This window comes from Microcaecilia unicolor, chromosome 9 (genome assembly GCF_901765095.1).
Source record: "Microcaecilia unicolor chromosome 9, aMicUni1.1, whole genome shotgun sequence".
Classification (NCBI taxonomy): domain Eukaryota; kingdom Metazoa; phylum Chordata; class Amphibia; order Gymnophiona; family Siphonopidae; genus Microcaecilia; species Microcaecilia unicolor.
This window is the reverse complement of record NC_044039.1, coordinates 166024041-166040513: the sequence shown is the minus strand read 5'-3', so window position 1 is coordinate 166040513 and position 16473 is coordinate 166024041. Positions and strand designations below refer to the sequence as shown.

Here is a 16473-nt window from a genome sequence, read left to right as displayed (position 1 = left end):
ATGTGTAACAGATACAAATCTTCCCTATATACATACCTGCTCCTTATATGTATCTTATTTGCCAGTTTATATGGAAAAGAGATGGTTGAGGGGAGATATGATCGAGGTCTACAAAATTGTTCTAGAAGTACAAAGACTAGGGGACACAAGTTATATGGAAATACATTTAAAACAAATAGAAGGAAGTATTCAATGAATAGTTAAGCTCTCAAACTCTTTGCTGGAGGATATGGTAACAGTGGTTAGCATATCTGGGTTTTTGACAAGTTCCTGGACAAATAGTCCATAGTCTGCCATTGAGACAGACATGGGGAAGCAACTGCTTGCCCTGGGATTTGTAGCATGAATGTTGCCACGATTTGGGTTTCTGCCAGGTACTTGTGACCTGGATTGGCTGTTGTTGGCAACAGGATACTGGGCTAGATGGACCATTGGTCTGACCAAGTATGGCTACTCATGTTATGTTTTAGTTTGAGCTTTGGCTTTTTATTGTCTTCATCTTGTATGAACATTATTTGTTTGTGTGTATATTTATTTTAGTTCTATCCTTGATGCAGCCTGTGAGTAAAACGCCCATGTTGGGTAACTGTTGTCTAATAAATCACTTCTCTTTTTAGACTGATCTGTTTTGTTTGTTTTATTACTTTGCTTGTTGGCAGATCATTGCCTCATTGTATACTTTTACAGAAATGCTTGCAGAACAGGTAGCTGTATATGAATGCTCACTTCTGTACTTGATTTTGAATAGGAAGCACCAAAAAAAAACAAAAAAAAAAACAACCCCACACCCCTTTGACCCCTGTTTATAAACAAAATTCCAAAGTCTTACAAGCTCTAGTTTTGAAAGAGCTATACTAGATAATAGTCCTCAGCATCTCATTTTAGTTATCAAGCCTGCAAACTGAAAATATATAGGACTGATGGTGCCTTAAACTAAACAAACAGGGGCTAAGCTGGGGTTTATCCTGCAAAGGAACTAGCCAGTTAAGATACAAAACATATTAAATGCTACAGTATATGGTATTAGATGCACACCAAACTTACTTGTACTTGAACTCGGGTGAAGATTTGGCTTTAAAGATAATCTAGAATGAGGAAAAAAAAATAAAGATCAATTATAATCAGTAGTTCTTGGTAAAACCTCATGCATACCTGACATTGCAGACTAGCTTCACTGTGTAGCTGAAATAAACAATTGTAAGTCATACATAGCTACTTAAGTCTGATATGATCACTTGTTTTCAGAATATTTTACTTACCTAATCTTTCTGCTCATCAATGCAATACTGAAACCTTTACAACTACAAAAAAACCTTATGATATTTTGCTGTAAGACCTTCTATAGCACAAAGGTCTCTCTAGGCTCTAAAGAGATCATAGATCCTATTTTGTTAGAACCACACTATCAATTTTAATCCCCTCAGAGAATAGCGATACAACAACTCAGTGTTTGGTTTGGGGAGGAGCCATCATGGCACATTCCATGTTCCTAATTAGCATTAAGGATGTGCCTTCCATGGCTGGCCCTCTGCACAGTGGTTAATGATATCCTACATAAATAGTATTCCACATATTGTTATTGTGTTATATATTGAACGTGAAATTAAAAATAAAAAAAAAGTACTGGTACTAGTTTATAATACAGGTCCTTAAGTTTATCCTGGAATGAGAGACACTGAGGTATTCTGCGGCGAGACTACTGCACTCAGATAAAATACATATTCATTTATTAATCTATTTGTTTGAATGGCTTTCCCATCATACTATGGAGTTCTGCTTTTATTTCGGTTTTGACTGCTTTGACTTGTACTTCAAAAAGGGCGATAAATGAAGTTCAACATGTAAGAAAAAGAATGGAACGGTGACAAAGTTAAGCAGTTTTCTATTTAACCTTTAGTGTTTTATTACACTATACAAAATTTGATTGAAATAATTATTTGGGGGTAAGAATACTGCTACATGACTAATATTCCGCCAGTGTTGTTATGCTCATATTAGCCCTCTCCTCAAGTCACTTCACTGGCTTCCTATCTGTTTCTGCCTACAGTTCGAACTTCTATTGACCAATAAGTGCATTCACTGCAGCTCCTCAGTACTTCTCCACTCATCTCTCCCTACATTCCTCCCCGGGAACTCCGTTCACGGGGTAAATCTCTCTTATCTGCACCCTTCTCCTCCACTGCTAACTCCAGACTCCGTTCCTTTTATCTTGCTGCACCATATGCCTGGAATAGACTTCCTGAGCCAGTACGTCAAGCTCCATCTCTGGCCGTCTTCAAATCTAAGCTAAAAACCCACCTTTTTGATGCTGCTTTTAACTCCTAACCCTTATTCACTTGTTCAGAACCCTTATCATCCTCACTTTAATATTCCCTTATCTCGTTTGTCTGTCCTAATTAGATTGTTAACTCTGTCGAGCAGGGACTGTCTCTTCATGTTCAAGTGTACAGCGCTGCATACGTCTAGTAGTGCTATAGAAATGATAAGTAGTAGTAAGTAATAGTAGTTTATTTGAAATAGAAGTAAAAGTTGCACTCTGCCACTACCATTAATAGTGCACAAGTATGACAGGGTTAGGTCTCAATTTTGCTACTATAAAACTACTAATAATTTCTATAGCATTACTTGACTCTCAGTATGCCCAACAAGGTAACTGGAGTTTCTTGCCACACTAGTCAGCCAGGTTATGCCCATCTAGGCCTTGCTTAAAAGTGTGAAGGTCTTTGAAGTTTGTTTTGATTCTCCATTCTATATGGAAAGATCCATCTATGCATTTTAATTCCTTCACCATTTCTCCCTACCATCTTCACCAGAGGGCATTCTAGGCCACCCCTCCCCCTCTGTGAAAGCGAAGTATTTTGAGGACAGCAGGACATTGCCACGTATGGGTAATGCCACCCCATGGAGCCCTAGTATGCTGCCCAGTGTTCTAAAGTTTCTAGCAGCCCCGACTGTGCATGCATGCACACCTTCCCACCTGCCTCAACTGTGCAGGACCAGGCAGTTGAATAAAGAAGCTCAGAGAATACAACTCCTAGGGGAGGTGGGAGGGTATTTAATCTAAATACCAGTGGCAGACCAGTAACTGACCTTTTATTTCTCTTGTGGTATACTTTTTACTAAGACTTGCTAACGGATTTAGTGCACGCTGTGTGTTATGCCATGTAGCTCATAGGTATAGAACGGGCTGCTGCATGGCATTCTCATGCTAAATCCACTAGTGCAGCTTAGTAAAAAGGACTCCTTAATTTGTTAATGCCTACTTCCATCATCTCAAGTTCCCACTGTCACACTCAACGTTCCTTGAGGCCCTACTCCACACACATTTCAATTCTGAAAGCTATTTTTCTGAAGGGGTAGCATTTGCCAATATGACTTCTGAATTAATTGGAGGTTTTCAGATCCTCCAATAACAAGAAAAGAATGAGTACTACTAAACTACTGAAAATGGAGGAACTGGATGGTAAAATACTACCCTTAAAAACATGAGTTTTAGATCACATTTAGGCATATTTTCAAAGCACTTAGCCTTCCAAAGTTCCATAGAAACCTATGGAACTTAGCCTCCCAAAGTGCTTTGAAAATATGCCTCATTGGGGCTCATTTTCAAAGCACTTAGCCTTCCAAACTTCCATAGGTTTCTATGGAACTTTGGAAGGCTAAGTGCTCTGAAAATATGCCTCATTGTCTCCTGGTAAGAACTCTCAAAGCACACCAATGCACTGCTATAATGGAGGTTTTTAGATTATAGTGTATGGTACCATGGGAGTGAAGGGGTGTTTCTGCAAGAGTAGGGTAGGTAAGATTCTTGTTCAGATTGATGTGGCTGTGGAGAAGGAACCACCCACAGCCATATTTTACGTTAATAAGGGAGTTTAAGTTGAAAATGTATCCTAAAGGCAGACTTCTGGATTAGGGCAACAGACTGGGCTCTTTTGCCTCAACTACAGATTATAGGAGTTTAGTGTGTCATGCACAAAAATACATTTGGTCATATGTGTCAACAGAAGATTAGACCATTGCATTGAGACTCTCCTACCAGCAGATGAGGTAGATATATCTGTGATATCACTAGACCATAGGCGCCCGGTATAAGAGGCTTGGACAGGCCTCCCCTGCTGTGCTCCGAGAGGTTTAAATTGTTGCTTTACCTCCATCCTCACAGCAGGAGCTGCAGTGAAAGCCCTCTAGCCTTGTGTAACCAACTGTAGAAATTGGTTTATGGTTTGTTTACCTTACTGCTGGGAGAGCGGGGGGGGGGGGGGGGGGGGGGGGGGGGGGGGGGGAGGGGGGGGGGGTTGGCTGGGTTGCCAGGGAGATATTTAAGGAGGATGACTTCCTGACCTGCACTGAGAACAGATAGCAGCAGAATCGGACAACCAGACAACAAAGGTAGAAAAGATCATTTTATTTTCATTATAGTGTTTGGAATATGTCCACTTTGAGAATCAGGTGCTCAACATTAAAAGTTTATAGTTATTTACTTATTTATGGCATTTTATCCCACATTAAACATGAATTAGGGTGTCTTGTGGCTCTACATGAGAATTGTGATGATATGATCCATTGTTTCATATTGTTGACTGTCTGCATTTTCCGTATGGGTGGTATATTGGTGTATTAGGTTCTGCCCAGTGTAATATTTATGGTACAGTAAGGTTCTGAGTGTGTTTTTGCACAAAGTTGTGCATAGTGTTTTGCAGTTGAGCGATTGTGCTTAGAATATGCTTTGAGCAACCACTTTATTCTTTGACTTATGATACATATCTAATATCTACAATAAAATGTATTAATTGACTTATTTTTTATTTATTTTTCTGTGTGTTCAGACAATTATGGATTTAAGCTCCACCCCTGGCCCCACCCCTAACCCCACCCCCTTTAGCCTCCCCAAACAGTTGGGCCACCGACCGCCTATGCACTAGACAAGTTCAGGAGAAGGACTGGTACAGTCTGGAACGCTCCAGTATTTCAATGTCAAAGCAGATCAGGGAACATACAAGACTCACTTTGCATGCATGGGGAACTACTATAGAATAAGTCAATAAGCCAAACTACATAAAAAATGCAGGAGCAGGTAAATCCTAAACTCACCCCTGTAACTAGTCTTCCAGGGTGGGCATGGAACTGGTTTAGCAGGACTCAAGGACAAGAGGAGAAAACGTTAACACAGTATGAATACAATTTCGCCTTTATCATCCTACAAGGCCAGTCCAGAACAATGGGATGTACAAAAGCAATAACTTACTTTTGGGGGGGGGGGGGGGGGCAAGGCGTTTGAGTCACCCTGCCAAAGGCCACACTGTCCCTAGCTAGATCAGACTGTTTCACAAAATGACAGCAAGGACCATAGTTCTGCTTTACAAGTGTCTTCTGGAATTACTGCCCAGCTTCTGCTCAGCTTTAATCTACTACTTAGAGGATGCCTATTCCTTCAGCAGTCTCTGTAACATGAAAAGCTGGTCCTACATCTGAAAGGAGTTTGTGGCCTCCAGATTACACAACAGAACCATGTGGGGCATCTAACTTACGGCGTTTTGATGAAGAATGAGCTCCCCCAATCCAAAATGTTGGGAGATAGACTAACTGATTCACATGAAAGGGAGATCACATTCAGCAAGCATGACAGCACCATGCAGAGAGATTGCATCATATGAAAGTGCAAGGGGTCCGTACACAACAGCATACAAAATGGAAACTGGCTGAACAGAGAAAGCCACAAAAACTACCTGAGAACAAATAGCTCCTGAAACTATCTTCTAGGCCACAATACTGCAGTCTGAGGACAAATTCAAACCAAGTCAGTGTACCTGACTAGCTGTACCACCCCTGAAGACTGGCAACTGTTGTACCTCTGCAAGAGGACACAAGCTGCACAGTCCTACAGATAGGGGTCCTTGACATTCTTCAGTACTGAGTCCCCTTGACTGGAATGGCCATCCTCTTAATTACTGCTGTTACTAGGGTATCCACCTTAGACAGAACTTGTGGAGCTCCTCACACAGGAGCAGATGAAGCTTGCTTAAGAGCTTTATGCCCTAAAGATCCCCTCTGGTGCCTCCCACTCATACATCTGATAGAGCTTGATGAAGTAGGGAAGCCTTAGATGGCTCCTGAAGCATGCAAGGATGCCCCTCCCCCCCATCTTAAGGCTCCTACTGAGTGGTGTTCACTGAAATTGATAAGGGTGAGGATTCACCAGTGGTCCAGTTATTTAGGTGTGAAGTGTTCTATCAGTTTAGATGCCAAGAGGGGTCCCTCCAGGGCAAACCCCTAGAGGACTTCCTCATTTACCCCCACAAGAACTAGGGAAATATCAGGGAGCAATCCAGCTCCAATGACTCACTAAACTGATGCAGCCTGTTAGGAGCTTGGGGGAGGGGGCTCCCTATTAAAGCTTGTCTGATGCACTTAGAAATGAGTAAATAGCCATTCTGTTCCAGTGATGCTCTGGCACTGCGACTCTCCTTCCACATGATCCAATGCTTTGGGAGGAGGGAGAGAATGGCTGTGGTTCCTGCCAAAAAGCCAAGAGAACTATACAGCAGGTACAGCTACACTAGGCAAGGGTCCAGTTTCATTGCACTCACTGCCTAGGTGTGCACCTGGTTATCAGGTGGCTGCATTTGTGGCTGCCCCCACCACAGTAGGGGGCCATAGACGCCACTGGCACCTGTAGGCGTTGCACTGGTTCCTGTTTGGCATCTCAAAATGTCATAGACAGAGACCCTTCCTCCCACACCTAGGATCAGAGTGCATTTAAAAGGTGTCCAGGACTATCCACTGCCCCACAGCCAAGTGTTGCTCCTTGCTATCCTGCAGCTTGTCTCCCCACCCCCCCCAGCTTATTCCCCAAACATTAGGTAGGGGAATAAAAGGTGAACAGCCATTTTTTCCTACTTTTTACTATTGTGGCAGGGTACTGGTAGAGGGGGGTCTGAGAAGGTCCTTCATCCCTGGGTCCCAGGGATCTACACCAGCATAGCATGCTGAGAGTTCATGGGCTTTGGCCTGGTTCTGCAGAGGGAAGCCCCTAGACTTTACCAGGGAAAATCTCTGGCCAAGGGACTTGACCACAGAGGACACAGGCTGTGGACTGCCCCAGGTAGTTAGGACTGCGTTGAAGCCTACTGCACCAGTCCAAACTTACCCCATCTGCTGGAGGTAGAGAAATACTAGAGCTCAGTTCTCTATCTTCTCTGGGGGGGGGGGGGGGGGGGGGGGAAGCTGCAAGATATTGATCTGGGCTGTTCTAGCCTAGCAGGCTTAAAAAAACCCATAAACTAACATACATTAGTGTGTCATATTTTAGATATTACACAAGTAATAAAGCATTTCTGTACTGTGACTGTCCATCAAGCCCAGGTTCCCAAAAAGAGTACAAGATCTCACAAGAATAAAGCAGTGAACTTTCCCAAAGTCCAAATAGCTTACAGATTATTTGTCCAAAAACTTTTAAACCTTGCTACATTAACCACTTTTCCCAATATTCTGGCAATAAATTCCATAGCTTAGTTAAAAGGCAAGTGAAGAAAACTGATTTCTACTTAACTACATAACTCCCTCCAAAAATACAGGGACTAGAGGGTATGCAACCAAATGATTCACATCTACCTCTTCTACTCCACTCATTTTGTAACCTCTCATCTCCCTTTAGCTGGCTGTCCCAACCTGAAAAGCCCTTACCTTTCTTTAAAGGGGAATCACTACATTCCCTTCTATCATTTGGTTGCTGATCTTTATCTTTTCTAATTCAGCTATGTATTTTTTGATATGTGGTTAACCAGAGCTACACACACTATTTAAGGTGTTGTCACACCATAGTGCAATACACAATTTGTTTTATGCTCTATTCCTTACATAATGATTCCTAATTCTATTTGCTTTCTTAGCCAGCCATCACTGCACACTGATCAGAGGATGCCAGTGTATCCAACAATGATACCTAGACTATTTCCTGGATGGCAAATCCTGATGTGGAACTCTGCATCATGCAGATATAGTTTGGGTTGATCTTCCCTACGGGCATTACTTTGCACTCGTTCATATTACATATCAGCTAATTGGAGACAGTCTCATAACTTTGTGCACATTAAAACAGAATGCACATACCCAAGAACAAACCTGCCATGCTGTGTCAGATCAAAATATCCATCTAGCCCAGCATCTTGTTTGGTCAAGTCAGATCACAAGTATTTGGCAGGCTCTTAAGTAGCAGCAAGATTTTTATGCTAGCTAGTGGCTTTCTTACAGTTCTATTTTAATGGTTCATAGTCTCTTCTTCCAGAATCTGCCTAAATTTTGTTTTAAGTCAGATATGATAACTACATCTTCTGGCAATGAGTTAGAGCTTAACTAAGCACCAAGTGAAAAAAAATTGTTTCTAAATGTGTGTTAGTATTAAGACTAGGGGACACATGAAGTAACTTTTTGAAAGCGTGAACAAGCAATTTATCTGTTCTGCCCTTTGTAATCCAATCCTCAATCAAACCTCCCCCTAAGCCATCTTGTCCAAACTGAAGAGCCCAACCTCCCTAGCCTTTCTTTATGATAGTCATTCTATTCTCATAATCATTTTGGGAACCCTTCTCAGTACCTTTTCCAATTCCACTATACCAGTGAAGATGCAACAACTGGAACTGCACACAATACACCCCATGAAGTGAGAAGAGCACAAGATCACAAATTGCCTCCATTCCTTTCCTTGTAATTCCCCAACATCCCAAAAAAGAAACCACAGTGAGTGGATGGATTTCTGCTCTCTGGCATATCCAAAATACCTGGCTCCATGTGCATACCTTCAGGAATGAACCTTGCACAAGATTACCCAAACAGCAAAAGCTATCCTATGAAGGTTCTCTAGATCAGAGGACAAGGCCTTCTACGAATCATGCAACCAAGTCTTTCCAGGCCCTATACCATACCAAAGAAAGATTTGAATCCTTTTGCACTCATCTGTTTAAAGCACCAGGAACCACAAGGCTAGCATCTTTACACAGTGGGACTTGTTACAAGAATAAGTCCTCTGTTCTTTAGCGTACTCTTAGCACACAGATGAACAGCAATTTAAAAAATGACGTGCTAGTTCCTGTCAGGGAAAGACTGCTCAAAGCTTGTAACCATGGAATAAATTAGTGATGTGCATTATAAAAGAGCTAGCTGCCAGAGCTGACATCTTTATACCACCAAAAGACACTACAGGGAAAATGTTAGACATTTATGTGGAATAATATGGCTCATAATGGCAAAAGTGTGTATAAACCTTGTTTAGAGACTTACAGTGATCATACAGATATATATAACATAGCAACACGTTTTACTAATAAAAACAGCTGCAACCTGTATAAAGTGTACCCAAATCTAGAAAAACATGAACGAAAAAAAAATAGTTCAGTTGTTGCTCAAAACTGATTTCATGAAGGTGCGTTTCATAGCAACAAATACCACGAGTATCCTGACAAATCCATAGCAGTACTACACACCAACACACAGAAGACCTGTGTGCAATTCTCAAACCACTAGCACCACTGCAGAGGAAGAGTCCATTATGTGGGTGCGTGGGGGTGTGAAAAACATCCCCACAAAGCAGCACCATCCACTGGCCAGGCGCAGCATACACCCACACCAGATTCGGGGTATATCTGTGACCCCTATCAGAGGGTTGTTACTGATTGAACTAGAATGAGCAGGAGAAGCAGCCTGTTAAAAATGGGGAAAAACTGACTAGTTCCAGATGAAAAGTTCATAGCATATAGCTCAAAGGGCAACAGGTTCTGACTTAACTAATAGCTGTAGGAGAGGACCAAAAAATCTCAGTTCAAGCCTTAAGGCTCCATTACACAAGCCAAATCAGAAACCCAATTATTGACAAGAAGTCAACTTCATATACATGCTTTAGCCCTTTGACGTAATAGTGTACGGGTAACAAAAACTAATCAAGTCTCTCCTAGATTCCACAGTTAAATAAATTGTAGTACTGTGTAAAGGAAGTAACAGGTAAGAGCTTGCTCAGTATTGGGGGAACGCATCAACTATGTTCAGGGAACAGTTGTGTTTGGCATTACCCATCATTTTAAAACGTTGGCATCTATGAAGGAGTGATAACCATAATCTTTTTAATAGGAAACAGATTTGGGATTTGCCCACCTGGAAAAAAAATGGTCTTTTTAACATTTATAAACAAGGGGGGAAAAGCGTTCCTTTGCTATGAAGTCTTAAAGTAACGATAATTAAGCAAAAATTAGAAAATCAATAAGGCAAAGCTCTCCATATTCAAACTATTTTAACACAATCTAGAAAGGGCGCAGACGACGCTTGTTTTCTTTATTTATCGGTTCTTGCACATCAGTCAGCCATTGTGATGAAGGTATTTAATACTTTGTCCCACCACAAAAGAGAAAGAGCCCACATAATTAAGACAATAAAAAAAAATGACTTATAGGACTTATGACTACTCTCAATTAAGAGCTCCAATCTTGTTTTAAATTTGTGCAACAGTTTGCTTAACCCTCTACGGCAAACACCGTTTTTCTGGGAGGTTCAATCATTCCAAACGAAGTAGTAAAAGGTAACAACCTGCTGAGGCAGCGCAGCAACAGCAGCAGCAGAAGATTCGGAGCTCAACTGGTGACGTAATGGCTGGCAAACAGCCAGCTCATATGCTTGCCCTGTTAGTTTTTAGCTGGTCTTTTAAAAACCGTTTTTCTTGTAAAAAAAAAAAAAAAAATTAAAGCAAATACCAGGGAATTAGCAAGTCAAATAAAGGCTATATATATGTTCTTTTCAGATTTTGCTCCACAGGCTTAAACCCATTTAAGAAAACAACAAAATAAATAAGACCAACCAAAAATGAAGAACTTACCTGTGCAAAATAAAGATTTAGCACGCACAAACTGAAGAACTGCAAACAAACTGGAAAACAGTAGAGCAGCCAGTGTGGAAAAGGCTGCAAGTCATTGACTTGGGCACAGTTTTTTAAATAAAAGGAGAAAAGGATAGTCCTTAGGGACGCCCACAGGAGACATAGAAACATGAATATAGTTTGATAACTAATCCTTCTCTGGTTATAGCACAAGAGCAACCAGAGCTGCAGGTAAGCAAAGAGAAAAAGCAAAGAATAAAGGGCGATGTAAACTACAGTTAATCCTAGTTCTACTGACCAGGAGATAACTGCTTTCAATTCTTCCTCAGTAGCTTCCCCCATAGTAACGGAAGTAAAAACATTAATACTCATCAGTAGCCTGGTACAGAATAAAGGCTATCACTTAATTTTAAAATACTTAAAAGAACCAAAGCAACAAAGGCCGTTAAAAACCCCACCAGCACATTCCAACAAAGGGCAAGCCTCCTTTCTTTCTTTCCTACTACCCCCACCCCTCGCCTTTTTTCTTCTCGTTCTCTTTCCCCTCCTACTGCAGTTCTATCTGTTCAAAAACAACTCTCTGCTAGAGAGAATCAGCTGAGCTACATCATTTTAGGCTCTCGCTCCAAACAACGGACTTTTTGGATTGGTCCAGCGGGACCAGCCTTCTTTTTCCTCACATCCCAATAGGTTGAGCTGTCCGTCACTCCACGAAGCTCAGCTAGTCATTCTCCCTCCTCCCCCTCTCAGTTCGAAATCAGCCCATTGGCGGGCCTAGACCCTCTTGGCGGGAGTCATTGGCTGATGATTACGTCTGCCAGACTAAATTCTGCTTTTTGGACCGCCCGCTCAGTGTGGCTCACTGCTAGGATTGGTTTGCGAAGAAGGGGTTGAATGCACGAGGGCAGGTGTTGATTTTTTTTTTTCGCACTCTTCTGTTCCTCCCTCCAACCAGTTCCTTAACGGTCTTTTGTTGTCGAAGTTGATGATGGAGAGGAGGAGAAGAAAGAGGCGGGGACTGGGGAATAAAGCGCGTGCTGGGCGGGGGTAAAGCCGGAAGAGATTGTGGGTGTAGAGGTTAAGCGGGCAGGGGTGAGACTTTACGGATGAACAACAGGTAAAATAAAAGGGATGGTTAGCAAAGGGTTGTAGAGTGTGCTCCGTTATAGTGTATCGTGAAGGTTTGAAGAAGAACGTAATGGTTTGCTCGTTATGCGTAGTGCAGTCTTTCGTGCTCTCGTTCTGCCACTATTTTTCAGGTTTGATAAATTAGTACTGGTGCTTTATCCAGGATGCATTAGTAAATTGCGGTGGCTTCTGTTCTCTAATGTGCTAGACATCGAAATTGTTTCACAGTGCTTTTTGGCATCATTTCGTTTTAACAAAAACAAACAGGAGATAGCTCACCGCGGAATAGAAGCAAATGACGCAGCAGCAGCGATCCAGGGAAAGAAGAGTAGGCGAACAAGATTTTGTTGGAAATCAACCTGAAGTTTACGACATACTGGGGTGTGGGACAGACCAAAAGTCCATCAAGCCCAGCATCCTGTTTTCAACAGTGGCCAATCCAAGTCACAAGTATCTGGCAAGATCCCAAAAAAGTACAATACATTTTATGGTGCTTATCCTAGAAATAAGCAGTGGATTTTCCCCATGTGGGTAAGCATACATAATTCTTATTCATACACATGTAGCAGTAAACACATTTAAACCATGTAAAATACCAATTGTGCCACCAATAATTTTTGAAATTATCTCCACCCCCCCCCCCCAACCCAACCTCCCATAATCCTCTGTACCCCGACCAAAAGAATTGTGAGGAGATAAATCCAACAATTATTAACAACAATGAAATGTAACATAGTAGATGATGGCAAAGAAAGACGTGTACGGTTCATCCAGTCTGCCCAACAGGATAAACTCATATGTGCTACTTTATGTGTGTGTACCTGACTTTGATTTGTATCTGCCATTTTCAGGGCACAGACCACAGAAGCAGGGTTGCCAGGTGGAAAATTTTTTTCCCACCCAAAAGACCCAAAACAAGCCCAAAAAACCGCAACCCACCACGGGCAAAAATTTCCTGCGGCGGGTCGCGGAAAACCGCCCACCTGGCAACACTGCACAGAAGTCTGCCCAGCACTAGCCCCGCCTCCCGCCACCGGCTCTACCACCCAATCTCCGCTAAGCTTCAGAGGAACCATTCCTTCTGAACAGGATTCCTTTATGTTTATCCCACACATTTTTGAATTCCGTTACTGTTTTCATCTCCACCACCTCCTGCGGGAGGGCATTGCAAGTATCCACCACTCATTCCGTGAAAAAATACTTACATTTTTGTTGAGTCTGCCCCCCTTGAAAAATGTCAGGAAGTATTTTTTCACGGAGAGAGTGGTGGATACTTGGAATGCCCTCCCACGGGAGATGGTGGAGATGAAAACGGTAACAGAATTCAAAAATGCATGGGATAAACATGAAGGAATAGTTCCTCAGAAGCTTGGCGGAAATTGGGTGGCGGGAGGCGGTGCTAGTGGGTGGGAGGTGGGGCTAGTGCTGGGCAGCCTTCTAGGGTCTGTTACATTACAGAACATCCAGACTTACTCTCTCTCTCCTGCCCCTGGGAAACCTCCAAAGCCGAGAACCACACTCCTAAACATTCTACAAATGGTTCAAAATAAAGCTACGTGCCCTAGGGGGCAGTGAAAAAAATGTAAGGTTCCCAAATGGATAGGATAGGTTTTTTTTTTCCACCGTTCTCATTTTATCATAGTCTCCTTTTTGAAAGTCAAATGCTAATGTATTGGATTTCTTGTGTATACTTACTCCAAAGCTAATATCAAATCGGATCATATTATGATCACTGTTATCAAGTGGCCCCCATCTCCATTACCTCCCGCACCAGATCATGCGCTCCACTAAGGACTAGGTCTAGAATTTTTCCTTCTCTTGTTGGCTGCTGCACCAGCTGCTCCATAAAGCAGTCCTTGATTTCATCAAGGAATTTTACCTCCCTAGCATGCCCTGATGTTATATTTACCCAGTCAATATCGGGGTAATTGCAATCACCCATTATTATTGTGTTGCCCAGTTTGTTAGCCTCCCTAATTTCCTTTAACATTTCTACATCCATCTGTTCATCCTGGCCAGGTGGACGGTAGTACAATCCTATAATTATCCTTTTCCTCTTTACACATGGAATTTCAATCCACAGTGATTCCAAGAAGTGTTTTGTTTCCTGCAGAAATTTAAATCTTTTTGATTCATGGCCGTCCTTAACATACAATGCTACCCCTCCACCAATTTGATCCACCCTATCACTACGATATAATTTGTGCCCTGGTATGACAGTGTCCCACTGGTTGTCCTCCTTCCACCAGGTCTCAGAGATGCCTGTTATATCTAATTTTTCATTTAGTGCAATATATTCTAACTCTCCCATCTTATTTCTTAGGCTTCTGGCATTCGCATATAGACATTTCAAATTATGTTTGTTCATATTTACATCATGCTCAGCACAGTATTAATTTGCAATCTTTTGTCTGATTTTTATTTTTATTTAAGGACACCTGATCTACTGTTGTTTGTTTTTCAACCTCATTATCGGGATACCCTGTCTTACCTGCTTTGGTTATATCTTTGAAAGATACCTTATTCCGAACCATGCACTTTTGGGTGACTGTCAGCCTTCTCCCAGTTTCTAGTTTAAAAGCTGCTCTATCTCCTTTTAAATACTGATGCCAGCAGCCTGGTCCCACACTGGTTAAGGTGGAGCCCATCCTTTTGGAATAGGCTCCCCCTTCCCCAGAATGTTGGCCTGGTCCTAACAAATCTAAAAACCTTCCTCCTTGTACCATTGTCTCATCCACGCATCGAGACCCCGGAGCTCTGCCTGTCTGTTGGGCCTTGCACGTGGAACAGGTAGCATTTCTGAAAATGCTACTCCAGAGGTTCTGGATTTCAGCTTTCTACCTAAGAGCCTAAATTTGGCTTCCAGAACTTCTCTCCCACATTTTCCTATGTCATTGGTACCCACATGTACCAAAACAACTGGCTCCTCCCCAGCACTATCTAAAATCCTATCTAGGTGACGTGAGGTCCGCCACCTTCGCACTAGGCAGGCAAGTGACCAGGCGATCCTCATGTCCACCTGCCACCCAGCCTATCTACATGCCTAATAATCGAATCACCAACTACAACATCCGTCCTAACTCTTCTCACCTGGGCATTAGCTCCTGAAGACACATCCTCGGTGCGAGAGGGTATTGCATTTCCTGGTGTGCTGGTCCTATCTACAGGATTACTTCCAGCTGCACCAGGGTGATGCTGTCCTTCTAGGAGACCTCCCTCCTCCATGGCAGCACAAGATAGTGGGACTTCTCTACAGTGTCCCTGTAGGTTTCCTGTATGTACCTCTCTGTTTCCCTCAGCTCCACCAAGTCCGCTACTCTGGCCTCAAGAGAGGACCTCTTTGCATTGGGCACACACATACAACCGCTTACCAACTGGGAGATAATCATACTTGTGACACTCGATGCCAAAGACTGGATAGCACCCCTCTTGCTGCTGGACTTCTGTCTCCAGCTTGGTATTTTTGATTTTTTTCAATAATTTAAAACTTGCTAGGGTATTAAGGATATTAGCCTAATATAAAAATGTCTTCAGCTCATATGGTACATTGTGTGATTTATTTAATGTTTTCTTCTTAGAAAGTAATGAAATGTAATTAAGGTAATTAAAACTCTGTAAGAGCACTCCTCACTTGTTATCCGAATTTCAATAACTGACTATAAATGAAGAGTTGTGCAAGGAGTGGGTGGGTAATTGGGAGGGTGGGTGGGATGAAGACTAAACTAGGTCCTGCAGTGCCTGCTATCTGTTAATGCTGTGGTACAAAGTTCAAGGTTTAAAACTAGGGGAAAAAGAGTATGGAGATTAGTTGATAGTGTGCTCTTTTTTATTTTGCCTATCATTAACCTATAATTCCTCCTTTAAATCCCAATCTTTAAGTTCCCAAAGGACAAAGCAAAATAATGTTCACTTACCAGAGAAATGTCCTCTTCTCTCAGAACTTCTCAGAAAGAAAGTTAAGTGGGACCTTTCTTCTTTATATAGTTTTGAATCTAAGGGGACTGCTTCAAACAGACCCTTTCAAGCTAACTCAGTAATCAGATTGCCCTTAATAACCTTTGCAAATATTCTACTTCCTCACACGTTAATTAATATCTAATTCAGGTCAGTAGCAGTGCTACCTCTCCAGCAACCAAAGAACAGAAAATAACTGCCTTTTAGAACAAGATTTGAGCCTTCCTTCTATCCTTAAAGTTTTTTGGCTGTTAAGTTTCTACCTCTAGAAAAAATTTCAGTTTAAAGCTATGGGAAAAATGTCTACTTCTAGAGAAAATTTCAGTTTAAAACTGTGAGAAAGGGGTTGTATACTATCCAGCTTATTTTCGAAAGAGAAAAACGCCTATAGTGCGACCTAAATCGGGAGATAGACGTTTGTCTCGCAAAGGCGCCCAAATCGGTATAATCGAAAGCCGATTTTGGGCGTTTCCAACTGCATTCTGTCGCGGAAACGAATAAAGTTGACAGGGGTGTGTTGGAGGCGTGGT

The 16473-nt window shown here is 42.1% G+C and overlaps 2 protein-coding genes across 2 annotated transcripts in view; one reads left to right on the top strand and one right to left on the bottom strand.

Annotated features, from left to right (window-relative positions):
- Positions 1-11458, bottom strand: part of GPR137C (G protein-coupled receptor 137C) — a 106285-nt gene extending 94827 nt beyond the window's left edge. The window contains exons 1-2 of the mRNA XM_030215064.1: positions 10862-11458; positions 1045-1085 (exon numbers count right to left, since the gene is read on the bottom strand). Coding sequence (XP_030070924.1) covers positions 1045-1085; positions 10862-11233 — 413 coding nt within the window. The 5' untranslated portion in view covers positions 11234-11458. The remainder of the gene's footprint in view (positions 1-1044; positions 1086-10861) is intronic.
- A 503-nt stretch (positions 11459-11961) lies between these two features.
- TXNDC16 (thioredoxin domain containing 16) overlaps positions 11962-16473 on the top strand; it is a 196347-nt gene continuing 191835 nt past the window's right edge. The window contains exon 1 of the mRNA XM_030215380.1: positions 11962-11978. The gene's annotated coding sequence lies outside the window, so the exon portion shown is untranslated. The remainder of the gene's footprint in view (positions 11979-16473) is intronic.